The sequence below is a fragment of the Telmatherina bonti genome (assembly GCF_933228915.1).
Source record: "Telmatherina bonti genome assembly, chromosome: 7".
Taxonomy (NCBI): domain Eukaryota; kingdom Metazoa; phylum Chordata; class Actinopteri; order Atheriniformes; family Telmatherinidae; genus Telmatherina; species Telmatherina bonti.
The window spans coordinates 598,530-624,967 of NC_136625.1; the positions used below are offsets into that span (position 1 = coordinate 598,530).

General features: G+C 58.2%; 1 protein-coding gene across 1 annotated transcript in view; it reads left to right on the top strand.

Annotated features, from left to right (window-relative positions):
• LOC306758067 (uncharacterized protein) overlaps positions 1–26,438 on the top strand; it is a gene marked incomplete at both ends in the record, with an annotated part of 145,945 nt that overhangs the window by 33,027 nt on the left and 86,480 nt on the right. The window contains one exon of the mRNA XM_079243283.1: positions 5,764–5,854. Within this exon, the coding sequence (XP_079099409.1) occupies positions 5,764–5,854 (91 nt within the window). The remainder of the gene's footprint in view (positions 1–5,763; positions 5,855–26,438) is intronic.

Here is a 26,438-nt window from a genome sequence, read left to right on the forward strand (position 1 = left end):
GCTGGTGATGAAAGCGGTGATGTAGGCGGGTGATGAAGGCGGGTGATGAAGGCGGGTGATGAAGGCTGGTGATGAAGGCTGGTGATGAAGGAGGGTGATGAAGGCGGTGATGAAGGCTGGTGATGAAGGCGGTGATGAAGGCTGGTGATGAAGGCGGGTGATGAAGGCTGGTGATGAAGGCTGGTGATGAAAGCGGTGATGAAGGCGGGTGATGAAGGCGGGTGATGAAGGCGGGTGGTGAAGGCTGGTGATGAGGGCTGGTGATGAAGGCTGGTGATGAAGGCTGGTGATGAAGGCTGGTGATGAAGGAGGGTGATGAAGGCTGGTGATGAAGGCTGGTGATGAAGGCTGGTGATGAAGGCGGTGATGAAGGAGGGTGATGAAGGCAGTGATGAAGGCGGGTGATGAAGGCTGGTGATGAAGGCGGTGATGAAGGCTGGTGATGAAGGCGGGTGATGAAGGCGGGTGATGAAGGCTGGTGATGAAGGAGGGTGATGAAGGCTGGTGATGAAGGCTGGTGATGAAGGCTGGTGATGAAGGCTGGTGATGAAGGCGGTGATGAAGGAGGGTGATGAAGGCTGGTGATGAAGGAGGGTGATGAAGGCGGTGATGAAGGAGGGTGATGAAGGCTGGTGATGAAGGCGGGTGATGAAGGCTGGTGATGAAGGCTGGTGATGAAGGCGGTGATGAAGGCGGGTGATGAAGGCTGGTGATGAAGGAGGGTGATGAAGGCTGGTGATGAAGGCGGGTGATGAAGGCTGGTGATGAAGGCGGTGATGAAGGCGGGTGATGAAGGCTGGTGATGAAGGCTGGTGATGAAGGCGGGTGATGAAGGCGGTGATGAAGGCTGGTGATGAAGGCTGGTGATGAAGGCGGTGATGAAGGCGGGTGATGAAGGCGGGTGATGAAGGCGGGTGATGAAGGCGGTGATGGAGGCTGGTGATGAAGGCAGTGATGATGGCTGGTGATGAAGGCTGGTGATGAAGGCGGTGATGAAGGCTGGTGATGAAGGCGGGTGATGAAGGCGGGTGATGAAGGCGGGTGATGAAGGCAGTGATGAAGGCTGGTGATGAAGGCTGGTGATGAAGGCTGGTGATGAAGGCGGGTGATGAAGGCGGGTGATGAAGGCTGGTGATGAAGGAGGGTGATGAAGGCGGGTGATGAAGGAGGGTGATGAAGGCGGTGATGAAGGCGGGTGATGAAGGCTGGTGATGAAGGCAGTGATGAAGGCTGGTGATGAAGGCGGGTGATGAAGGCGGGTGATGAAGGCTGGTGATGAAGGCAGTGATGAAGGCTGGTGATGAAGGCGGGTGATGAAGGCGGGTGATGAAGGCAGTGATGAAGGCTGGTGATGAAGGCTGGTGATGAAGGCGGTGATGAAGGCTGGTGATGAAGGGTGATGAAGGCGGGTGATGAAGGCTGGTGATGAAGTCTGGTGATGAAGTCTGGTGATGAAGGCTGGTGATGAAGGCGGGTGATGAAGGCGGGTGATGAAGGCGGGTGATGAAGGCGGGTGATGAAGGCGGGTGATGAAGGCGGGTGATGAAGGCTGGTGATGAAGGTGGGTGATGAAGGCGGGTGATGAAGGCGGTGATGAAGGCTGGTGATGAAGGCTGGTGATGAAGGCGGTGATGAAGGCAGTGATGAAGGCTGGTGATGAAGGCTGGTGATGAAGGCGGGTGATGAAGGCGGTGATGAAGGCTGGTGATGAAGGCAGTGATGAAGGCTGGTGATGAAGGCTGGTGATGAAGGCTGGTGATGAAGGCTGGTGATGAAGGCGGGTGATGAAGGCTGGTGATGAAGGCGGGTGATGAAGGCTGGTGATGAAGGCGGGTGATGAAGGCGGGTGATGAAGGCGGGTGATGAAGGCTGGTGATGAAGGCGGTGATGAAGGCTGGTGATGAAGGCTGGTGATGAAGGCGGTGATGAAGGCTGGTGATGAAGGCTGGTGATGAAGGCGGGTGATGAAGGCTGGTGATGAAGTCTGGTGATGAAGGCGGTGATGAAGGCTGGTGATGAAGGCGGGTGATGAAGGCGGGTGATGAAGGCGGGTGATGAAGGCGGGTGATGAAGGCTGGTGATGAAGGCTGGTGATGAAGGCAGTGATGAAGGCAGTGATGAAGGCAGTGATGAAGGCGGGTGATGAAGGCGGGTGATGAAGGCAGTGATGAAGGCTGGTGATGAAGGCTGGTGATGAAGGCTGGTGATGAAGGCTGGTGATGAAGGCAGTGATGAAGGCTGGTGATGAAGGCTGGTGATGAAGGCTGGTGATGAAGGCAGTGATGAAGGCTGGTGATGAAGGCTGGTGATGAAGGCTGGTGATGAAGGCGGGTGATGAAGGCGGGTGATGAAGGCGGTGATGAAGGCGGTGATGAAGGCTGGTGATGAAGGCGGGTGATGAAGGCGGGTGATGAAGGCGGGTGATGAAGGCGGGTGATGACGGCGGTGATGAAGGCTGGTGATGAAGGCGGGTGATGAAGGCGGGTGATGAAGGCAGTGATGAAGGCTGGTGATGAAGGCTGGTGATGAAGGCGGGTGATGAAGGCGGGTGATGAAGGCTGGTGATGAAGGCTGGCGATGAAGGCTGGCGATGAAGGCGGGCGATGAAGGCGGTGATGAAGGCGGGTGATGAAGGCGGTGATGAAGGCTGGTGATGAAGGCGGGTGATGAAGGAGGGTGATGAAGGCGGTGATGAAGGCGGGTGATGAAGGCGGGTGATGAAGGCGGGTGATGAAGGCGGGTGATGAAGGAGGGTGATGAAGGCGGTGATGAAGGCTGGTGATGAAGGCAGTGATGAAGGCGGGTGATGAAGGCGGGTGATGAAGGCTGGTGATGAAGGCTGGTGATGAAGGCTGGTGATGAAGGCGGTGATGAAGGCTGGTGATGAAGGCTGGTGATGAAGGCGGGTGATGAAGGCGGGTGATGAAGGCGGGTGATGAAGGCGGGTGATGAAGGAGGGTGATGAAGGCTGGTGATGAAGGCTGGTGATGAAGGCGGGTGATGAAGGCGGTGATGAAGGCGGTTATGAAGGCAGTGATGAAGGCAGTGATGAAGGCAGTGATGAAGGCAGTGATGAAGGCAGTGATGAAGGCTGGTGATGAAGGCGGGTGATGAAGGCGGGTGATGAAGGCTGGTGATGAAGGCTGGTGATGAAGGCTGGTGATGAAGGCTGGTGATGAAGGCTGGTGATGAAGGCTGGTGATGAAGGCTGGTGATGAAGGCAGTGATGAAGGCAGTGATGAAGGCAGTGATGAAGGCTGGTGATGAAGGCTGGTGATGAAGGCTGGTGATGAAGGCAGTGATGAAGGCTGGTGATGAAGGCTGGTGATGAAGGCGGGTGATGAAGGCGGTGATGAAGGCTGGTGATGAAGGCGGGTGATGAAGGCGGGTGATGAAGGCGGGTGATGAAGGCGGGTGATGAAGGCGGGTGATGAAGGCGGGTGATGAAGGCGGGTGATGAAGGAGGGTGATGAAGGCTGGTGATGAAGGCTGGTGATGAAGGCGGGTGATGAAGGCGGTGATGAAGGCGGTGATGAAGGCGGTTATGAAGGCAGTGATGAAGGCAGTGATGAAGGCAGTGATGAAGGCAGTGATGAAGGCTGGTGATGAAGGCGGGTGATGAAGGCGGGTGATGAAGGCTGGTGATGAAGGCTGGTGATGAAGGCTGGTGATGAAGGCTGGTGATGAAGGCTGGTGATGAAGGCTGGTGATGAAGGCAGTGATGAAGGCAGTGATGAAGGCAGTGATGAAGGCTGGTGATGAAGGCTGGTGATGAAGGCTGGTGATGAAGGCAGTGATGAAGGCTGGTGATGAAGGCTGGTGATGAAGGCGGGTGATGAAGGCGGTGATGAAGGCTGGTGATGAAGGCGGGTGATGAAGGCGGGTGATGAAGGCGGGTGATGAAGGCGGGTGATGAAGGCGGGTGATGAAGGCGGGTGATGAAGGCGGGTGATGAAGGCGGGTGATGAAGGCGGGTGATGAAGGCGGGTGATGAAGGCAGTGATGAAGGCGGGTGATGAAGGCAGTGATGAAGGCAGTGATGAAGGCAGTGATGAAGGCAGTGATGAAGGCTGGTGATGAAGGCAGTGATGAAGGCTGGTGATGAAGGCTGGTGATGAAGGCAGTGATGAAGGCAGTGATGAAGGCGGTGATGAAGGCTGGTGATGAAGGCTGGTGATGAAGGCGGGTGATGAAGGCTGGTGATGAAGGCGGGTGATGAAGGCGGGTGATGAAGGCTGGTGATGAAGGCTGGTGATGAAGGCTGGTGATGAAGGCAGTGATGAAGGCAGTGATGAAGGCTGGTGATGAAGGCGGGTGATGAAGGCGGGTGATGAAGGCGGGTGATGAAGGCTGGTGATGAAGGCGGGTGATGAAGGCTGGTGATGAAGGCTGGTGATGAAGGCTGGTGATGAAGGCAGTGATGAAGGCTGGTGATGAAGGCTGGTGATGAAGGCTGGTGATGAAGGCTGGTGATGAAGGCGGGTGATGAAGGCTGGTGATGAAGGCGGGTGATGAAGGCGGGTGATGAAGGCTGGTGATGAAGGCTGGTGATGAAGGCAGTGATGAAGGCAGTGATGAAGGCAGTGATGAAGGCGGGTGATGAAGGCGGGTGATGAAGGCGGGTGATGAAGGCAGTGATGAAGGCTGGTGATGAAGGCTGGTGATGAAGGCTGGTGATGAAGGCGGGTGATGAAGGCTGGTGATGAAGGCGGGTGATGAAGGCGGGTGATGAAGGCGGGTGATGAAGGCGGTGATGAAGGCTGGTGATGAAGGCGGTGATGAAGGCAGTGCTGAAGGCGGGTGATGAAGGCGGGTGATGAAGGCGGGTGATGAAGGCGGGTGATGAAGGCAGTGATGAAGGCTGGTGATGAAGGCAGTGATGAAGGCTGGTGATGAAGGCAGTGATGAAGGCAGTGATGAAGGCAGTGATGAAGGCTGGTGATGAAGGCGGGTGATGAAGGCGGGTGATGAAGGCGGGTGATGAAGGCTGGTGATGAAGGCTGGTGATGAAGGCTGGTGATGAAGGCTGGTGATGAAGGCTGGTGATGAAGGCAGTGATGAAGGCAGTGATGAAGGCTGGTGATGAAGGCAGTGATGAAGGCTGGTGATGAAGGCGGTGATGAAGGCTGGTGATGAAGGCTGGTGATGAAGGCTGGTGATGAAGGCGGGTGATGAAGGCGGGTGATGAAGGCTGGTGATGAAGGCTGGTGATGAAGGCGGGTGATGAAGGCTGGGGATGAAGGCTGGGGATGAAGGCGGGTGATGAAGGCTGGTGATGAAGGCTGGTGATGAAGGCTGGTGATGAAGGCTGGTGATGAAGGCGGGTGGTGAAGGCGGGTGATGAAGGCGGGTGATGAAGGCGGGTGATGAAGGCGGGTGGTGAAGGCGGGTGGTGAAGGCGGGTGATGGAGGCTGGTGATGAAGGCTGGTGATGAAGGCGGGTGATGAAGGCGGGTGATGAAGGCGGGTGATGAAGGCGGGTGATGAAGGCGGGTGATGAAGGCTGGCGATGAAGGCTGGTGATGAAGGCTGGTGGCATTTGGGATGAAATGTCTGACATGGAGACGCTTTCCTATGAAATGGTCCCTGGACTGGGACCCGGTCTAACGTGGTCCTCTCATTCACCTGGACCTGAACCAGGACCTGGTCTAACGTGGTCCAGGCTGTCTTAATTGAGTGGAATGTCTCTTTATGCATGTGACTAATCAGAAGCTAACTTCAGTCACACAGAGGACCTGACTGCTTTCTGGTCTTCCTCCCTAGTGTCAGTACCAGAACCCAGCAGAGACTCTGCAGGACCTGCAGATGGTCCGGACCCAGTTCTCAGACCTCCGGCTCTACATGGATTTCTACTGTGAGTACAAAACTATTGTAAACAACTTGGAGGTACAATTTAGATGTAAACATGTAAACAACAGGGTTGTTTGGGTCCAAAGCTACTTACACATGAGAGTGAGGACAACACAAGCACGAAACGCTAGAGGATTCGTTGGAAGGTGCTGGAGGACTGTCCTGTCGGACGCCGGTGGACTGTCCTGTCGGACGCCGGAGGACTGTCCTGTCGGACGCCGGTGGACTGTCCTGTCGGACGCCGGAGGACTGTCCTGTCGGACGCCGGTGGACTGTCCGGTCGGACGCCGGTGGACTGTCCTGTCGGACGCCGGTGGACTGTCCGGTCGGACGCCGGTGGACTGTCCGGTCGGACGCCGGTGGACTGTCCGGTCGGACGCCGGTGGACTGTCCGGTCGGACGCCGGTGGACTGTCCAGTCGGACGCCGGTGGACTGTCCAGTCGGACGCCGGAGGACTGTCCTGTCGGACGCCGGTGGACTGTCCTGTCGGACGCCGGTGGACTGTCCTGTCGGACGCCGGTGGACTGTCCTGTCGGACGCCGGTGGACTGTCCTGTCTGACGCCGGTGGACTGTCCTGTCTGACGCCGGTGGACTGTCCTGTCGGACGCCGGAGGACTGTCCAGTCGGACGCCGGTGGACTGTCCTGTCTGACGCCGGTGGACTGTCCTGTCTGACGCCGGTGGACTGTCCTGTCTGACGCCGGAGGACTGTCCTGTCTGACGCCGGAGGACTGTCCTGTCTGACGCCGGTGGACTGTCCTGTCTGACGCCGGAGGACTGTCCTGTCTGACGCCGGAGGACTGTCCTGTCTGACGCCGGAGGACTGTCCTGTCTGACGCCGGTGGACTGTCCTGTCGGACGCCGGAGGACTGTCCTGTCGGACGCCGGTGGACTGTCCTGTCGGACGCCGGAGGACTGTCCTGTCGGACGCCGGTGGACTGTCCAGTCGGACGCCGGTGGACTGTCCAGTCGGACGCCGGAGGACTGTCCTGTCGGACGCCGGTGGACTGTCCTGTCGGACGCCGGTGGACTGTCCTGTCGGACGCCGGTGGACTGTCCTGTCGGACGCCGGTGGACTGTCCTGTCTGACGCCGGTGGACTGTCCTGTCTGACGCCGGTGGACTGTCCTGTCGGACGCCGGAGGACTGTCCAGTCGGACGCCGGTGGACTGTCCTGTCTGACGCCGGTGGACTGTCCTGTCTGACGCCGGTGGACTGTCCTGTCTGACGCCGGAGGACTGTCCTGTCTGACGCCGGAGGACTGTCCTGTCTGACGCCGGTGGACTGTCCTGTCTGACGCCGGAGGACTGTCCTGTCTGACGCCGGAGGACTGTCCTGTCTGACGCCGGAGGACTGTCCTGTCTGACGCCGGAGGACTGTCCTGTCTGACGCCGGAGGACTGTCCTGTCTGACGCCGGAGGACTGTCCTGTCTGACGCCGGAGGACTGTCCTGTCGGACGCCGGAGGACTGTCCTGTCGGACGCCGGAGGACTGTCCAGTCGGACGCCGGTGGACTGTCCTGTCTGACGCCGGAGGACTGTCCTGTCTGACGCCGGTGGACTGTCCTGTCTGACGCCGGTGGACTGTCCTGTCTGACGCCGGTGGACTGTCCTGTCTGACGCCGGAGGACTGTCCTGTCTGACGCCGGAGGACTGTCCTGTCTGACGCCGGAGGACTGTCCTGTCTGACGCCGGAGGACTGTCCTGTCTGACGCCGGTGGACTGTCCAGTCGGACGCCGGTGGACTGTCCAGTCGGACGCCGGTGGACTGTCCAGTCGGACGCCGGTGGACTGTCCTGTCTGACGCCGGTGGACTGTCCAGTCGGACGCTGGTCCTTATAGCCCATAATATCACCATGTTGACCAACACCTACAAGGCCATCCATAACCGTTTTATCTTGCTGATATGAAAGATAAAAGATGGTAACCCTGCAGCATGTCCGGTTAGAACATGGTGTTAGAACAAAGACCAAATCCAGCCACTAGTCCTTTAAACGTTTAGTGGGTTGCCATGCAGTTGTGGTTTCTGAAAAGATAGGAAAGTAAACGGCTTCTTTTTATCTGTGATAAGTCATCCGTGCTGATTGGCTGAAGCAGCAGCATCAAGTTATATTCTAAAGCATGGTCTCTTTATGAAGATAAAGTTTTACCCTGAGCTTTCAGATGGACTGAAACTGTAACCAGCATGAAGATCAGATGGAGAGATGGAGGTACGGACTAGAAGATCAGATGGAGAGGTGGAGGTATGGACTGGAAGATCAGATGGAGAGGTGGAGATATGGACTGGAAGAACAGATGGAGAGATGGAGGTATAGACTGGAAGATCAGGTGGAGATATGGACTGGAAGATCAGATGGAGAGGTGGAGGTATGGACTGGAAGATCAGATGGAGAGATGGAGGTATGGACTGGAAGATCAGATGGAGAGGTGGAGGTGTGGACTGGAAGATCAGATGGAGAGGTGGAGGTATGGACTGGAAGATCAGATGGAGAGGTGGAGATATGGACTGGAAGAACAGATGGAGAGATGGAGGTATGGACTGGAAGATCAGATGGAGAGGTGGAGGTATGGACTGGAAGATCAGATGGAGAGGTGGAGATATGGACTGGAAGAACAGATGGAGAGATGGAGGTATGGACTGGAAGATCAGATGGAGAGATGGAGGTGTGGACTGGAAGATCAGATGGAGAGGTGGAGGTATGGACTGGAAGATCAGATGGAGAGGTGGAGGTATGGACTGGAAGATCAGATGGAGAGGTGGAGGTATGGACTGGAAGATCAGATGGAGAGATGGAGGTATGGACTGGAAGATCAGATGGAGAGATGGAGATATGGACTGGAAGATCAGATGGAGAGGTGGAGATATGGACTGGAAGAACAGATGGAGAGATGGAGGTATGGACTGGAAGATCAGATGGAGAGGTGGAGGTATGGACTGGAAGATCAGATGGAGAGGTGGAGGTATGGACTGGAAGATCAGATGGAGAGGTGGAGGTATGGACTGGAAGATCAGATGGAGAGGTGGAGGTATGGACTGGAAGATCAGATGGAGAGATGGAGATATGGACTAGAAGATCAGATGGAGAGGTGGAGGTATGGACTGGAAGATCAGATGGAGAGGTGGAGGTATGAACTGGAAGAACAGATGGAGAGGTGGAGGTATGGACTGGAAGATCAGATGGAGAGATGGAGATATGGACTGGAAGATCAGATGGAGAGATGGAGGTGTGGACTGGAAGTTCAGATGGAGAGATGGAGGTGTGGACTGGAAGATCAGATGGAGAGATGGAGGTATGGACTGGAAGATCAGATGGAGAGATGGAGGTATGGACTGGAAGATCAGATGGAGAGGTGGAGGTGTGGACTGGAAGATCAGATGGAGAGATGGAGGTATGGACTGGAAGATCAGATGGAGAGATGGAGGTATGGACTGGAAGATCAGATGGAGAGGTGGAGGTGTGGACTGGAAGATCAGATGGAGAGGTGGAGGTATGGACTGGAAGATCAGATGGAGAGGTGGAGGTATGGACTGGAAGATCAGATGGAGAGATGGAGGTGTGGACTGGAAGATCAGATGGAGAGATGGAGGTGTGGACTGGAAGATCAGATGGAGAGGTGGAGGTATGGACTGGAAGATCAGATGGAGAGGTGGAGGTATGGACTTGAAGATCAGATGGAGAGATGGAGGTGTGGACTGGAAGATCAGATGGAGAGATGGAGGTGTGGACTGGAAGATCAGATGGAGAGGTGGAGGTATGGACTGGAAGATCAGATGGAGAGGTGGAGGTATGGACTTGAAGATCAGATGGAGAGGTGGAGGTGTGGACTGGAAGATCAGATGGAGAGATGGAGATGTGGACTGGAAGATCAGATGGAGAGGTGGAGGTATGGACTGGAAGATCAGATGGAGAGATGGAGGTATGGACTGGAAGATCAGATGGAGAGATGGAGGTATGGACTGGAAGATCAGATGGAGAGGTGGAGGTATGGACTGGAAGATCAGATGGAGAGATGGAGGTATGGACTGGAAGATCAGATGGAGAGGTGGAGGTGTGGACTGGAAGATCAGATGGAGAGGTGGAGGTGTGGACTGGAAGATCAGATGGAGAGATGGAGGTGTGGACTGGAAGTTCAGATGGAGAGATGGAGGTATGGACTGGAAGATCAGATGGAGAGGTGGAGGTGTGGACTGGAAGATCAGATGGAGAGATGGAGGTATGGACTGGAAGATCAGATGGAGAGGTGGAGATATGGACTGGAAGATCAGATGGAGAGGTGGAGGTGTGGACTGGAAGATCAGATGGAGAGATGGAGGTATGGACTGGAAGATCAGATGGAGAGGTGGAGGTATGGACTGGAAGATCAGATGGAGAGGTGGAGGTATGGACTGGAAGATCAGATGGAGAGATGGAGGTGTGGACTGGAAGATCAGATGGAGAGGTGGAGGTATGGACTGGAAGATCAGATGGAGAGATGGAGGTGTGGACTGGAAGATCAGATGGAGAGATGGAGGTATGGACTGGAAGATCAGATGGAGGTGTGGACTGGAAGATCAGATGGAGAGGTGGAGGTATGGACTGGAAGATCAGATGGAGAGGTGGAGGTATGGACTGGAAGATCAGATAGAGGTGTGGACTAGAAGATCAGATGGAGAGGTGGAGGTGTGGACTGGAAGATCAGATGGAGAGATGGAGGTGTGGACTGGAAGATCAGATGGAGAGGTGGAGGTATGGACTGGAAGATCAGATGGAGAGGTGGAGGTGTGGACTGGAAGATCAGATGGAGAGGTGGAGGTATGGACTGGAAGATCAGATGGAGAGGTGGAGGTATGGACTGGAAGATTAGATGGAAAGATGGAGGTGTGGACTGGAAGATCAGATGGAGAGGTGGAGTAATGGACTGGAAGATCAGATGGAGAGGTGGAGGTGTTGACTGGAAGATCAGATGGAGAGATGGAGGTGTGGACTGGAAGATCAGATGGAGAGATGGAGGTGTGGACTGGAAGATCAGATGGAGAGATGGAGGTGTGGACTGGAAGATCAGATGGAGAGATGGAGGTATGGACTGGAAGATCAGATGGAGAGATGGAGGTGTGGACTGGAAGATCAGATGGAGAGGTGGAGGTATGGACTGGAAGATCAGATGGAGAGGTGGAGGTATGGACTGGAAGATCAGATGGAGAGGTGGAGGTGTGGACTGGAAGATCAGATGGAGAGATGGAGGTATGGACTGGAAGATCAGATGGAGAGATGGAGGTGTGGACTGGAAGATCAGATGGAGAGATGGAGGTGTGGACTGGAAGATCAGATGGAGAGATGGAGGTGTGGACTGGAAGATCAGATGGAGAGATGGAGGTATGGACTGGAAGATCAGATGGAGAGATGGAGGTGTGGACTGGAAGATCAGATGGAGAGGTGGAGGTATGGACTGGAAGATCAGATGGAGAGGTGGAGGTATGGACTGGAAGATCAGATGGAGAGGTGGAGGTGTGGACTGGAAGATCAGATGGAGAGGTGGAGGTATGGACTGGAAGATCAGATGGAGAGGTGGAGGTATGGACTGGAAGATCAGATGGAGAGGTGGAGGTATGGACTGGAAGATCAGATGGAGAGATGGAGGTATGGACTGGAAGATCAGATGGAGAGATGGAGGTATGGACTAGAAGATCAGATGGAGAGGTGGAGGTATGGACTGGAAGATCAGATGGAGAGGTGGAGGTATGGACTGGAAGATCAGATGGAGAGGTGGAGGTATGGAGTGGAAGATCAGATGGAGAGGTGGAGGTGTGGACTGGAAGATCAGATGGAGAGGTGGAGGTGTGGACTGGAAGATCAGATGGAGAGGTGGAGGTGTGGACTGGAAGATCAGATGGAGAGGTGGAGGTATGGACTGGAAGATCAGATGGAGAGGTGGAGGTATGGAATGGAAGATTAGATGGAGAGATGGAGGTATGGAATGGAAGATTAGATGGAGAGATGGAGGTGTGGACTGGAAGATCAGATGGAGAGGTGGAGGTGTGGACTGGAAGATCAGATGGAGAGGTGGAGTAATGGACTGGAAGATCAGATGGAGAGATGGAGGTATGGACTGGAAGATCAGATGGAGAGGTGGAGGTATGGACTGGAAGATCAGATGGAGAGGTGGAGTAATGGACTGGAAGATCAGATGGAGAGATGGAGGTATGGACTGGAAGATCAGATGGAGAGGTGGAGGTATGGACTGGAAGATCAGATGGAGAGGTGGAGTAATGGACTGGAAGATCAGATGGAGAGATGGAGGTGTGGACTGGAAGATCAGATGGAGAGGTGGAGGTATGGACTGGAAGATCAGATGGAGAGGTGGAGGTGTGGACTGGAAGATCAGATGGAGAGGTGGAGGTGTGGACTGGAAGATCAGATGGAGAGATGGAGGTGTGGACTGGAAGATCAGATGGAGAGGTGGAGGTGTGGACTGGAAGATCAGATGGAGAGATGGAGGTATGGACTGCAAGATCAGATGGAGAGGTGGAGATATGGACTGGAAGATCAGATGGAGAGGTGGAGGTGTGGACTGGAAGATCAGATGGAGAGATGGAGGTATGGACTGGAAGATCAGATGGAGAGGTGGAGGTATGAACTGGAAGATCAGATGGAGAGGTGGAGTAATGGACTGGAAGATCAGATGGAGAGATGGAGGTATGAACTGGAAGATCAGATGGAGAGGTGGAGGTATGGACTGGAAGATCAGATGGAGAGGTGGAGTAATGGACTGGAAGATCACATGGAGAGATGGAGGTATGGACTGGAAGATCAGATGGAGAGGTGGAGGTATGGACTGGAAGCTCAGATGGAGAGGTGGAGTAATGGACTGGAAGATCAGATGGAGAGGTGGAGGTATGGACTGGAAGATCAGATGGAGAGGTGGAGGTATGAACTGGAAGATCAGATGGAGAGGTGGAGTAATGGACTGGAAGATCACATGGAGAGATGGAGGTATGGACTGGAAGATCAGATGGAGAGGTGGAGGTATGAACTGGAAGATCAGATGGAGAGGTGGAGGTATGGACTGGAAGATCAGATGGAGAGGTGGAGGTATGGACTGGAAGATCAGATGGAGAGATGGAGGTATGGACTGGAAGATCAGATGGAGAGGTGGTGGTATGGACTGGAAGATCAGATGGAGAGATGGAGGTATGGACTGGAAGATCAGATGGAGAGGTGGAGGTGTGGACTGGAAGATCAGATGGAGAGATGGAGGTATGGACTGGAAGATCAGATGGAGAGGTGGAGATATGGACTGGAAGATCAGATGGAGAGGTGGAGGTGTGGACTGGAAGATCAGATGGAGAGATGGAGGTATGGACTGGAAGATCAGATGGAGAGATGGAGGTGTGGACTGGAAGATCAGATGGAGAGGTGGAGGTGTGGACTGGAAGATCAGATGGAGAGGTGGAGGTATGGACTGGAAGATCAGATGGAGAGGTGGAGGTATGGACTGGAAGATCAGATGGAGAGATGGAGGTATGGACTGGAAGATCAGATGGAGGTGTGGACTGGAAGATCAGATGGAGAGGTGGAGGTATGGACTGGAAGATCAGATGGAGAGGTGGAGGTATGGACTGGAAGATCAGATAGAGGTGTGGACTAGAAGATCAGATGGAGAGGTGGAGGTATGGACTGGAAGATCAGATGGAGAGATGGAGGTGTGGACTGGAAGATCAGATGGAGAGATGGAGGTATGGACTGGAAGATCAGATGGAGGTGTGGACTGGAAGATCAGATGGAGAGGTGGAGGTATGGACTGGAAGATCAGATGGAGAGGTGGAGGTATGGACTGGAAGATCAGATAGAGGTGTGGACTAGAAGATCAGATGGAGAGGTGGAGGTATGGACTGGAAGATCAGATGGAGAGATGGAGGTGTGGACTGGAAGATCAGATGGAGAGATGGAGGTGTGGACTGGAAGATCAGATGGAGAGATGGAGGTATGGACTGGAAGATCAGATGGAGAGATGGAGGTATGGACTGGAAGATCAGATGGAGAGGTGGAGGTATGGACTGGAAGATCAGATGGAGAGATGGAGGTATGGACTGGAAGATCAGATGGAGAGGTGGAGGTATGGACTAGAAGATCAGATGGAGAGATGGAGGTGTGGACTGGAAGATCAGATGGAGAGATGGAGGTATGGACTGGAAGATCAGATGGAGAGATGGAGGTATGGACTGGAAGATCAGATGGAGAGATGGAGGTATGGACTAGAAGATCAGATGGAGAGGTGGAGGTATGGACTGGAAGATCAGATGGAGAGGTGGAGGTATGGACTGGAAGATCAGATGGAGAGGTGGAGGTATGGACTGGAAGATCAGATGGAGAGGTGGAGGTATGGACTGGAAGATCAGATGGAGAGGTGGAGGTATGGACTGGAAGATCAGATGGAGAGGTGGAGGTATGGACTGGAAGATCAGATGGAGAGGTGGAGGTGTGGACTGGAAGATCAGATGGAGAGGTGGAGGTATGAACTGGAAGATCAGATGGAGAGATGGAGGTGTGGACTGGAAGATCAGATGGAGAGATGGAGGTGTGGACTGGAAGATCAGATGGAGAGGTGGAGGTATGGACTGGAAGATCAGATGGAGAGGTGGAGGTATGGACTGGAAGATCAGATGGAGAGATGGAGGTATGGACTGGAAGATCAGATGGAGAGATGGAGGTATGGACTGGAAGATCAGATGGAGAGATGGAGGTATGGACTGGAAGATCAGATGGAGAGATGGAGGTGTGGACTGGAAGATCACATGGAGAGATGGAGGTATGGACTGGAAGGTCAGATGGAGAGATGGAGGTGTAGACTGGAAGATCAGATGGAGAGATGGAGGTGTGGACTGGAAGATCAGATGGAGAGATGGAGGTATGGACTGGAAGAACAGATGGAGAGATGGAGGTATGGACTGGAAGATCAGATGGAGAGGTGGAGGTATGGACTGGAAGATCAGATGGAGAGATGGAGGTGTGGACTGGAAGATCAGATGGAGAGATGGAGGTGTGGACTGGAAGATCAGATGGAGAGATGGAGGTATGGACTGGAAGATCAGATGGAGAGGTGGAGGTATGGACTGGAAGATCAGATGGAGAGATGGAGGTGTGGACTGGAAGATCAGATGGAGAGGTGGAGGTATGGACTGGAAGATCAGATGGAGAGATGGAGGTGTGGACTGGAAGAACAGATGGAGAGATGGAGGTGTGGACTGGAAGATCAGATGGAGAGGTGGAGGTATGGACTGGAAGATCAGATGGAGAGATGGAGGTATGGACTGGAAGAACAGATGGAGAGATGGAGGTATGGACTGGAAGATCAGATGGAGAGGTGGAGGTATGGACTGGAAGATCAGATGGAGAGGTGGAGGTATGGACTGGAAGATCAGATGGAGAGGTGGAGGTATGGACTGGAAGATCAGATGGAGAGGTGGAGGTATGGACTGGAAGATCAGATGGAGAGATGGAGGTGTGGACTGGAAGATCAGATGGAGAGATGGAGGTATGGACTGGAAGATCAGATGGAGAGGTGGAGGTATGGACTGGAAGATCAGATGGAGAGGTGGAGGTATGGACTGGAAGAACAGATGGAGAGGTGGAGGTATGGACTGGAAGATCAGATGGAGAGATGGAGGTATGGACTGGAAGATCAGATGGAGAGGTGGAGGTATGGACTGGAAGATCAGATGGAGAGATGGAGGTATGGACTAGAAGATCAGATGGAGAGATGGAGGTATGGACTGGAAGATCAGATGGAGAGATGGAGGTGTGGACTGGAAGATCAGATGGAGAGATGGAGGTGTGGACTGGAAGATCAGATGGAGAGGTGGAGGTATGGACTGGAAGATCAGATGGAGAGGTGGAGGTATGGACTGGAAGATCAGATGGAGAGGTGGAGGTGTGGACTGGAAGATCAGATGGAGAGATGGAGGTATGGAATGGAAGAACAGATGGAGAGGTGGAGGTATGGACTGGAAGATCAGATGGAGAGGTGGAGGTATGGAATGGAAGAACAGATGGAGAGGTGGAGGTATGGACTGGAAGATCAGATGGAGAGATGGAGGTGAGGTAGCTCCACCGTAGCTGCCTTCACCGGCCTCCGTAGCTGCCTTCACCGGCCACCGTAGCTGCCTTCACCGGCCTCCGTAGCTGCCTTCACCGGCCACCGTAGCTGCCTTCACCGGCCACCGTAGCTGCCTTCACCGGCCACCGTAGCTGCCTTCACCGGCCACCGTAGCTGCCTTCACCAGCCTCCGTAGCTACCTTCACCGGCCACCGTAGCTGCCTTCACCGGCCTCCGTAGCTGCCTTCACCGGCCACCGTAGCTGCCTTCACCGGCCTCCGTAGCTGCCTTCACCGGCCACCGTAGCTGCCTTCACCGGCTACCGTAGCTGCCTTCACCGGCCACCGTAGCTACCTTCACCGGCCACCGTAGCTGCCTTCACCGGCCACCGTAGCTGCCTTCACCGGCCACTGTAGCTACTTTCACCGGCCACCGTAGCTGCCTTCACCGGCCACCGTAGCTACTTTCACCGGCCACCGTAGCTGCCTTCACCGGCCACCGTAGCTGCCTTCACTGGCCACCGTAGCTACTTTCACCGGCCACCGTAGCTGCCTTCACCGGCCACCGTAGCTACTTTCACCGGCCACCGTAGCTGCCTTCACCGGCCACCGTAGCTGCCTTCACCGGCTACCGTAGCTGCCTTCACCGGCCACCGTAGCTGCCTTCACCGGCCACCGTAGCTGCCTTCACCGGCCACCGTAACTGCCTTCACCGGCCACCGTAGCTACCTTCACCGGCCACCGTAGCTGCCTTCACCGGCCTCCGTAGCTGCCTTCACCGGCCACCGTAGCTGCCTTCACCGGCCTCCGTAGCTGCCTTCACCGGCCACCGTAGCTGCCTTCACCGGCCACCGTAGCTGCCTTCACCGGCCACCGTAGCTGCCTTCACCGGCCACCGTAGCTGCCTTCACCGGCCACCGTAGCTGCCTTCACCGGCCACCGTAGCTGCCTTCACCGGCCACCGTAGCTGCCTTCACCGGCTACCGTAGCTGCCTTCACCGGCCTCCGTAGCTACCTTCACCGGCCACCGTAGCTACCTTCACCGGCCACCGTAGCTGCCTTCACCGGCCACCGTAGCTGCCTTCACCGGCCACCGTAGCTGCCTTCACCGGCCACCGTAGCTGCCTTCACCGGCCTCCGTAGCTACCTTCACCGGCCTCCGTAGCTGCCTTCACCGGCCTCCGTAGCTGCCTTCACCGGCCTCCGTAGCTGCCTTCACCGGCCTCCGTAGCTGCCTTCACCGGCCTCCGTAGCTGCCTTCACCGGCCACCGTAGCTGCCTTCACCGGCCACCGTAGCTGCCTTCACCGGCCTCCGTAGCTGCCTTCACCGGCCTCCGTAGCTGCCTTCACCGGCCACCGTAGCTGCCTTCACCGGCCACCGTAGCTGCCTCCACCGGCCTCCGTAGCTGCCTCCACCGGCCACCGTAGCTGCCTTCACCGGCCACCGTAGCTGCCTTCACCGGCCACCGTAGCTACTTTCACCGGCCACCGTAGCTGCCTTCACCGGCCTCCGTAGCTGCCTTCACCGGCCTCCGTAGCTGCCTTCACCGGCCTCCGTAGCTACCTTCACCGGCCACCGTAGCTACTTTCACCGGCCACCGTAGCTGCCTTCACCGGCCACCGTAGCTGCCTTCACCGGCCACCGTAGCTGCCTTCACCGGCCTCCGTAGCTGCCTTCACCGGCCTCCGTAGCTGCCTTCACCGGCCTCCGTAGCTGCCTTCACCGGCCTCCGTAGCTGCCTTCACCGGCCTCCGTAGCTGCCTTCACCGGCCACCGTAGCTGCCTTCACCGGCCTACGTAGCTGCCTTCACCGGCCTCCGTAGCTGCCTTCACCGGCCTCCGTAGCTGCCTTCACCGGCCACCGTAGCTGCCTTCACCGGCCACCGTAGCTGCCTTCACCGGCCTCCGTAGCTGCCTTCACCGGCCTCCGTAGCTGCCTTCACCGGCCTCCGTAGCTGCCTTCACCGGCCTCCGTAGCTGCCTTCACCGGCCACCGTAGCTGCCTTCACCGGCCTCCGTAGCTACTTTCACCGGCCACCGTAGCTACTTTCACCGGCCTCCGTAGCTGCCTTCACCGGCCACCGTAGCTACTTTCACCGGCCTCCGTAGCTGCCTTCACCGGCCACCGTAGCTACTTTCACCGGCCTCCGTAGCTACTTTCACCGGCCTCCGTAGCTGCCTTCACCGGCCACCGTAGCTGCCTTCACCGGCCACCGTAGCTACTTTCACCGGCCTCCGTAGCTGCCTTCACCGGCCTCCGTAGCTGCCTTCACCGGCCACCGTAGCTGCCTTCACCGGCCTCCGTAGCTGCCTTCACCGGCCACCGTAGCTGCCTTCACCGGCCTCCGTAGCTACCTTCACCGGCCTCCGTAGCTGCCTTCACCGGCCACTGTAGCTGCCTTCACCGGCCACCGTAGCTGCCTTCACCGGCCACTGTAGCTGCCTTCACCGGCCACCGTAGCTGCCTTCACCGGCCACCGTAGCTGCCTTCACCGGCCTCCGTAGCTGCCTTCACCGGCCACCGTAGCTGCCTTTACCGGCCTCCGTAGCTACCTTCACCGGCCTCCGTAGCTGCCTTCACCGGCCTCCGTAGCTACCTTCACCGGCCACTGTAGCTACCTTCACCGGCCACCGTAGCTGCCTTCACCGGCCACCGTAGCTGCCTTCACCGGCTACCGTAGCTGCCTTCACCGGCCTCCGTAGCTACCTTCACCGGCCACCGTAGCTGCCTTCACCGGCCACCGTAGCTGCCTTCACCGGCCTCCGTAGCTACTTTCACCGGCCACCGTAGCTGCCTTCACCGGCCACCGTAGCTGCCTTCACCGGCCTCCGTAGCTACTTTCACCGGCCACCGTAGCTGCCTTCACCGGCCTCCGTAGCTGCCTTCACCGGCCACCGTAGCTGCCTTCACCGGCTACCGTAGCTGCCTTCACCGGCCACCGTAGCTACCTTCACCGGCCACCGTAGCTACCTTCACCGGCCACCGTAGCTACCTTCACCGGCCACCGTAGCTACTTTCACCGGCCACCGTAGCTGCCTTCACCGGCCACCGTAGCTGCCTTCACCGGCCACCGTAGCTACCTTCACCGGCCTCCGTAGCTGCCTTCACCGGCCACCGTAGCTGCCTTCACCGGCCACCGTAACTGCCTTCACCGGCCACCGTAGCTACCTTCACCGGCCACCGTAGCTGCCTTCACCGGCCTCCGTAGCTGCCTTCACCGGCCACCGTAGCTGCCTTCACCGGCCTCCGTAGCTGCCTTCACCGGCCACCGTAGCTGCCTTCACCGGCCTCCGTAGCTGCCTTCACCGGCCTCCGTAGCTGCCTTCACCGGCTACCGTAGCTGCCTTCACCGGCCACTGTAGCTACCTTCACCGGCCACCGTAGCTGCCTTCACCGGCCACCGTAGCTGCCTTCACCGGCTACCGTAGCTGCCTTCACCGGCCACCGTAGCTGCCTTCACCGGCCACCGTAGCTGCCTTCACCGGCCACCGTAGCTGCCTTCACCGGCCACCGTAGCTGCCTTCACCGGCCACCGTAGCTGCCTTCACCGGCCACCGTAGCTGCCTTCACCGGCTACCGTAGCTGCCTTCACCGGCCACCGTAGCTGCCTTCACCGGCCACCGTAGCTGCCTTCACCGGCCACCGTAGCTACTTTCACCGGCCACCGTAGCTGCCTTCACCGGCCACCGTAGCTGCCTTCACCGGCCACCGTAGCTGCCTTCACCGGCCACCGTAGCTGCCTTCACCGGCCACCGTAGCTGCCTTCACCGGCCACCGTAGCTGCCTTCACCGGCCACCGTAGCTGCCTTCACCGGCCACCGTAGCTACTTTCACCGGCCACCGTAGCTGCCTTCACCGGCCACCGTAGCTACTTTCACCGGCCACCGTAGCTGCCTTCACCGGCCACCGTAGCTACTTTCACCGGCCACCGTAGCTGCCTTCACCGGCCACCGTAGCTACCTTCACCGGCCACTGTAGCTGCCTTCACCGGCCTCCGTAGCTACCTTCAACGGCCACTGTAGCTACCTTCACCGGCCACCGTAGCTGCCTTCACCGGCCACCGTAGCTGCCTTCACCGGCTACCGTAGCTGCCTTCACCGGCCTCCGTAGCTACCTTCACCGGCCACCGTAGCTACCTTCACCGGCCACCGTAGCTGCCTTCACCGGCCACCGTAGCTGCCTTCACCGGCCTCCGTAGCTACTTTCACCGGCCACCGTAGCTGCCTTCACCGGCCACCGTAGCTGCCTTCACCGGCCTCCGTAGCTACTTTCACCGGCCACCGTAGCTACCTTCACCGGCCACTGTAGCTGCCTTCACCGGCCTCCGTAGCTACCTTCACCGGCCACTGTAGCTACCTTCACCGGCCACCGTAGCTACCTTCACCGGCCACCGTAGCTGCCTTCACCGGCCACCGTAGCTGCCTTCACCGGCTACCGTAGCTGCCTTCACCGGCCTCCGTAGCTACCTTCACCGGCCACCGTAGCTACCTTCACCGGCCACCGTAGCTGCCTTCACCGGCCACCGTAGCTGCCTTCACCGGCCTCCGTAGCTACTTTCACCGGCCACCGTAGCTGCCTTCACCGGCCACCGTAGCTGCCTTCACCGGCCTCCGTAGCTACTTTCACCGGCCACCGTAGCTGCCTTCACCGGCCTCCGTAGCTGCCTTCACCGGCCACCGTAGCTGCCTTCACCGGCTACCGTAGCTGCCTTCACCGGCCACCGTAGCTACCTTCACCGGCCACCGTAGCTACCTTCACCGGCCACCGTAGCTACCTTCACCGGCCACCGTAGCTACTTTCACCGGCCACCGTAGCTGCCTTCACCGGCCACCGTAGCTGCCTTCACCGGCCACCGTAGCTACCTTCACCGGCCTCCGTAGCTGCCTTCACCGGCCACCGTAGCTGCCTTCACCGGCCACCGTAGCTGCCTTCACCGGCCACCGTAACTGCCTTCACCGGCCACCGTAGCTACCTTCACCGGCCACCGTAGCTGCCTTCACCGGCCTCCGTAGCTGCCTTCACCGGCCACCGTAGCTGCCTTCACCGGCCTCCGTAGCTGCCTTCACCGGCCACCGTAGCTGCCTTCACCGGCCTCCGTAGCTGCCTTCACCGGCCTCCGTAGCTGCCTTCACCGGCTACCGTAGCTGCCTTCACCGGCCACTGTAGCTACCTTCACCGGCCACCGTAGCTGCCTTCACCGGCTACCGTAGCTGCCTTCACCGGCCACCGTAGCTGCCTTCACCGGCCACCGTAGCTGCCTTCACCGGCCACCGTAGCTGCCTTCACCGGCTACCGTAGCTGCCTTCACCGGCCACCGTAGCTGCCTTCACCGGCCACCGTAGCTGCCTTCACCGGCCACCGTAGCTACTTTCACCGGCCACCGTAGCTGCCTTCACCGGCCACCGTAGCTGCCTTCACCGGCCACCGTAGCTGCCTTCACCGGCCACCGTAGCTGCCTTCACCGGCCACCGTAGCTGCCTTCACCGGCCACCGTAGCTGCCTTCACCGGCCACCGTAGCTGCCTTCACCGGCCACCGTAGCTGCCTTCACCGGCCACCGTAGCTACATTCACCGGCCTCCGTAGCTACTTTCACCGGCCACCGTAGCTGCCTTCACCGGCCACCGTAGCTACTTTCACCGGCCACCGTAGCTGCCTTCACCGGCCACCGTAGCTGCCTTCACCGGCCACCGTAGCTACTTTCACCGGCCACCGTAGCTGCCTTCACCGGCCACCGTAGCTGCCTTCACCGGCCACCGTAGCTGCCTTCACCGGCCTCCGTAGCTGCCTTCACCGGCCTCCGTAGCTGCCTTCACCGGCCTCCGTAGCTGCCTTCACCGGCCACCGTAGCTACTTTCACCGGCCTCCGTAGCTACCTTCACCGGCCACCGTAGCTACATTCACCGGCCTCCGTAGCTACTTTCACCGGCCACCGTAGCTGCCTTCACCGGCCACCGTAGCTACTTTCACCGGCCACCGTAGCTGCCTTCACCGGCCACCGTAGCTACTTTCACCGGCCACCGTAGCTGCCTTCACCGGCCACCGTAGCTGCCTTCACCGGCCACCGTAGCTGCCTTCACCGGCCACTGTAGCTGCCTTCACCGGCCTCCGTAGCTGCCTTCACCGGCCTCCGTAGCTGCCTTCACCGGCCTCCGTAGCTGCCTTCACCGGCCACCGTAGCTGCCTTCACCGGCCACCGTAGCTACTTTCACCGGCCACCGTAGCTGCCTTCACCGGCCACCGTAGCTGCCTTCACCGGCCTCCGTAGCTGCCTTCACCGGCCTCCGTAGCTGCCTTCACCGGCCTCCGTAGCTGCCTTCACCGGCCACCGTAGCTACTTTCACCGGCCACCGTAGCTGCCTTCACCGGCCTCCGTAGCTGCCTTCACCGGCCACCGTAGCTGCCTTCACCGGCCACCGTAGCTGCCTTCACCGGCCTCCGTAGCTGCCTTCACCGGCCACCGTAGCTGCCTTCACCGGCCTCCGTAGCTGCCTTCACCGGCCTCCGTAGCTGCCTTCACCGGCCACCGTAGCTGCCTTCACCGGCCACCGTAGCTGCCTTCACCGGCCACCGTAGCTGCCTTCACCGGCCTCCGTAGCTGCCTTCACCGGCCTCCGTAGCTGCCTTCACCGGCCACCGTAGCTGCCTTCACCGGCCACCGTAGCTACTTTCACCGGCCACCGTAGCTGCCTTCACCGGCCACCGTAGCTGCCTTCACCGGCCTCCGTAGCTGCCTTCACCGGCCTCCGTAGCTGCCTTCACCGGCCTCCGTAGCTGCCTTCACCGGCCACCGTAGCTACTTTCACCGGCCACCGTAGCTGCCTTCACCGGCCTCCGTAGCTGCCTTCACCGGCCACCGTAGCTGCCTTCACCGGCCTCCGTAGCTGCCTTCACCGGCCTCCGTAGCTGCCTTCACCGGCCACCGTAGCTGCCTTCACCGGCCACCGTAGCTGCCTTCACCGGCCTCCGTAGCTGCCTTCACCGGCCACCGTAGCTGCCTTCACCGGCCTCCGTAGCTGCCTTCACCGGCCTCCGTAGCTGCCTTCACCGGCTACCGTAGCTGCCTTCACCGGCCACTGTAGCTACCTTCACCGGCCACCGTAGCTGCCTTCACCGGCCACCGTAGCTGCCTTCACCGGCTACCGTAGCTGCCTTCACCGGCCACCGTAGCTGCCTTCACCGGCCACCGTAGCTGCCTTCACCGGCCACCGTAGCTGCCTTCACCGGCCACCGTAGCTGCCTTCACCGGCCACCGTAGCTGCCTTCACCGGCCACCGTAGCTGCCTTCACCGGCCACCGTAGCTGCCTTCACCGGCCTCCGTAGCTGCCTTCACCGGCCACCGTAGCTACCTTCACCGGCCACCGTAGCTGCCTTCACCGGCCACCGTAGCTGCCTTCACCGGCTACCGTAGCTGCCTTCACCGGCCTCCGTAGCTACCTTCACCGGCCACCGTAGCTGCCTTCACCGGCCACCGTAGCTGCCTTCACCGGCCTCCGTAGCTGCCTTCACCGGCCTCCGTAGCTGCCTTCACCGGCCACCGTAGCTGCCTTCACCGGCCACCGTAGCTGCCTTCACCGGCCACCGTAGCTACATTCACCGGCCTCCGTAGCTACTTTCACCGGCCACCGTAGCTGCCTTCACCGGCCACCGTAGCTGCCTTCACCGGCCTCCGTAGCTGCCTTCACCGGCCTCCGTAGCTGCCTTCACCGGCCACCGTAGCTACTTTCACCGGCCTCCGTAGCTACCTTCACCGGCCACCGTAGCTACATTCACCGGCCTCCGTAGCTACTTTCACCGGCCACCGTAGCTACTTTCACCGGCCACCGTAGCTGCCTTCACCGGCCACCGTAGCTACTTTCACCGGCCACCGTAGCTGCCTTCACCGGCCACCGTAGCTGCCTTCACCGGCCACCGTAGCTACTTTCACCGGCCACCGTAGCTGCCTTCACCGGCCTCCGTAGCTGCCTTCACCGGCCACCGTAGCTACTTTCACCGGCCACCGTAGCTGCCTTCACCGGCCACCGTAGCTGCCTTCACCGGCCACCGTAGCTGCCTTCACCGGCCTCCGTAGCTGCCTTCACCGGCCACCGTAGCTGCCTTCACCGGCCACCGTAGCTACCTTCACCGGCCACCGTAGCTGCCTTCACCGGCCACCGTAGCTGCCTTCACCGGCCACCGTAGCTGCCTTCACCGGCCACCGTAGCTACTTTCACCGGCCTCCGTAGCTGCCTTCACCGGCCACCGTAGCTGCCTTCACCGGCCACCGTAGCTGCCTTCACCGGCCACCGTAGCTGCCTTCACCGGCCTCCGTAGCTGCCTTCACCGGCCACCGTAGCTGCCTTCACCGGCCACCGTAGCTGCCTTCACCGGCCTCCGTAGCTACCTTCACCGGCCACCGTAGCTGCCTTCACCGGCCACCGTAGCTGCTTTCACCGGCCACCGTAGCTGCCTTCACCGGCCTCCGTAGCTGCCTTCACCGGCCTCCGTAGCTGCCTTCACCGGCCTCCGTAGCTGCCTTCACAGGCCACCGTAGCTGCCTTCACCGGCCACCGTAGCTGCCTTCACCGGCCTCCGTAGCTACCTTCACCGGCCACTGTAGCTACCTTCACCGGCCACCGTAGCTGCCTTCACCGGCCACCGTAGCTGCCTTCACCGGCCACCGTAGCTACCTTCACCGGCCACCGTAGCTGCCTTCACCGGCCACTGTAGCTACCTTCACCGGCCACCGTAGCTGCCTTCACCGGCCACTGTAGCTGCCTTCACCGGCCTCCGTAGCTGCCTTCACCGGCCTCCGTAGCTGCCTTCACCGGCCTCCGTAGCTGCCTTCACCGGCCACCGTAGCTGCCTTCACCGGCCACCGTAGCTGCCTTCACCGGCCTCCGTAGCTGCCTTCACCGGCCACCGTAGCTGCCTTCACCGGCCTCCGTAGCTGCCTTCACCGGCCACCGTAGCTGCCTTCACCGGCCTCCGTAGCTGCCTTCACCGGCCACCGTAGCTGCCTTCACCGGCCTCCGTAGCTGCCTTCACCGGCCTCCGTAGCTGCCTTCACCGGCCACCGTAGCTGCCTTCACCGGCCTCCGTAGCTGCCTTCACCGGCCACCGTAGCTGCCTTCACCGGCCACCGTAGCTGCCTTCACCGGCCACCGTAGCTGCCTTCACCGGCCACCGTAGCTGCCTTCACCGGCCTCCGTAGCTGCCTTCATTTTTACATCCCACACATCACTGTGACGGGATTTTAAAAGTCTTCACGACAGTGGTGTCAGAACTGCATCAGAGCCGATAGAACAGGTCTGGAAGAGGAATGTATGAGATGGTCACGCCAGGTTGACACTTACTGGATATTATGGGCTGAGGAAGGACCATGCATCACTCCATTTGGTCAAAATTGGTGTTAATCAGAAGGGGAGAGCCTACCAGTGCGTCATGTGTGCTCGTATTAAAATAGAAAACGTGTACAATGTTGTACAAGCGTGATATAGGGTTAGAACCTGTAAAACGGCCTGGGGCGGGCCGCTGCCGGTTAACGGCTTAAATTAGAAAGAATGAATACCATCGTATTGTTGCCAAGAACTGGACTAAGTTCTCCAACTTTCCAACAAATATAAACGAAGTGTTGAAGTTCTCCTTGAAGAGCTGAGTCTTCAGCTGGGTCTGAAAGCGGATCAGGACTCTGCAGGTCGGACAGAGGTCGGCAGGTCACTCCACCATCCTGGAACTACAGAGGAAGAGTCTGGTGGTGGTTTAGTCCCACGTCGTCATGGTAACGCTAGGCGTCCTCCACTGGTGGAGCGTAGCTGGAGAGGGAGTGTAGGTCTGGATGGAGGAGTGAAGGTAGACGGCAGAAGTTGGACTTGTGTCGTAAACCAGAAGCTTTAGAGAGTTTTCCTTTTAGAAGGGGGGGGTTGAATGTAGGGGGTGAGTCATTAGGAGGCGTATCGATGTGATCTGCGTGTGTGTGTGTGTGTGTGTGTGTGTGTGTGTGTGTGGGGTGGGGAGGTAATCACAATATGCTTTGTGGAGGTCTGCGCTCTTGTTCCTGTTCTCCGGTCGGCTTTCAGGAACACCAGTCTGACTCCAGGTCCTCGTTCCGGTTCTCCGGTCGGCTTTCAGGAACACCAGTCTGACTCCAGGTCCTCGTTCCGGTTCTCCGGTCGGCTTTCAGGAACACCAGTCTGACTCCAGGTCCTCGTTCCGGTTCTCCGGTCGGCTTTCAGGAACACCAGTCTGACTCCAGGTCCTCGTTCCGGTTCTCCGGTCGGCTTTCAGGAACACCAGTCTGACTCCAGGTCCTCGGTCCGGTTCTCCGGTCGGCTTTCAGGAACACCAGTCTGACTCCAGGTCCTCGTTCCGGTTCTCCGGTCGGCTTTCAGGAACACCAGTCTGACTCCAGGTCCTCGTTCCGGTTCTCCGGTCGGCTTTCAGGAACACCAGTCTGACTCCAGGTCCTCGTTCCGGTTCTCCGGTCGGCTTTCAGGAACACCAGTCTGACTCCAGGTCCTCGTTCCGGTTCTCCG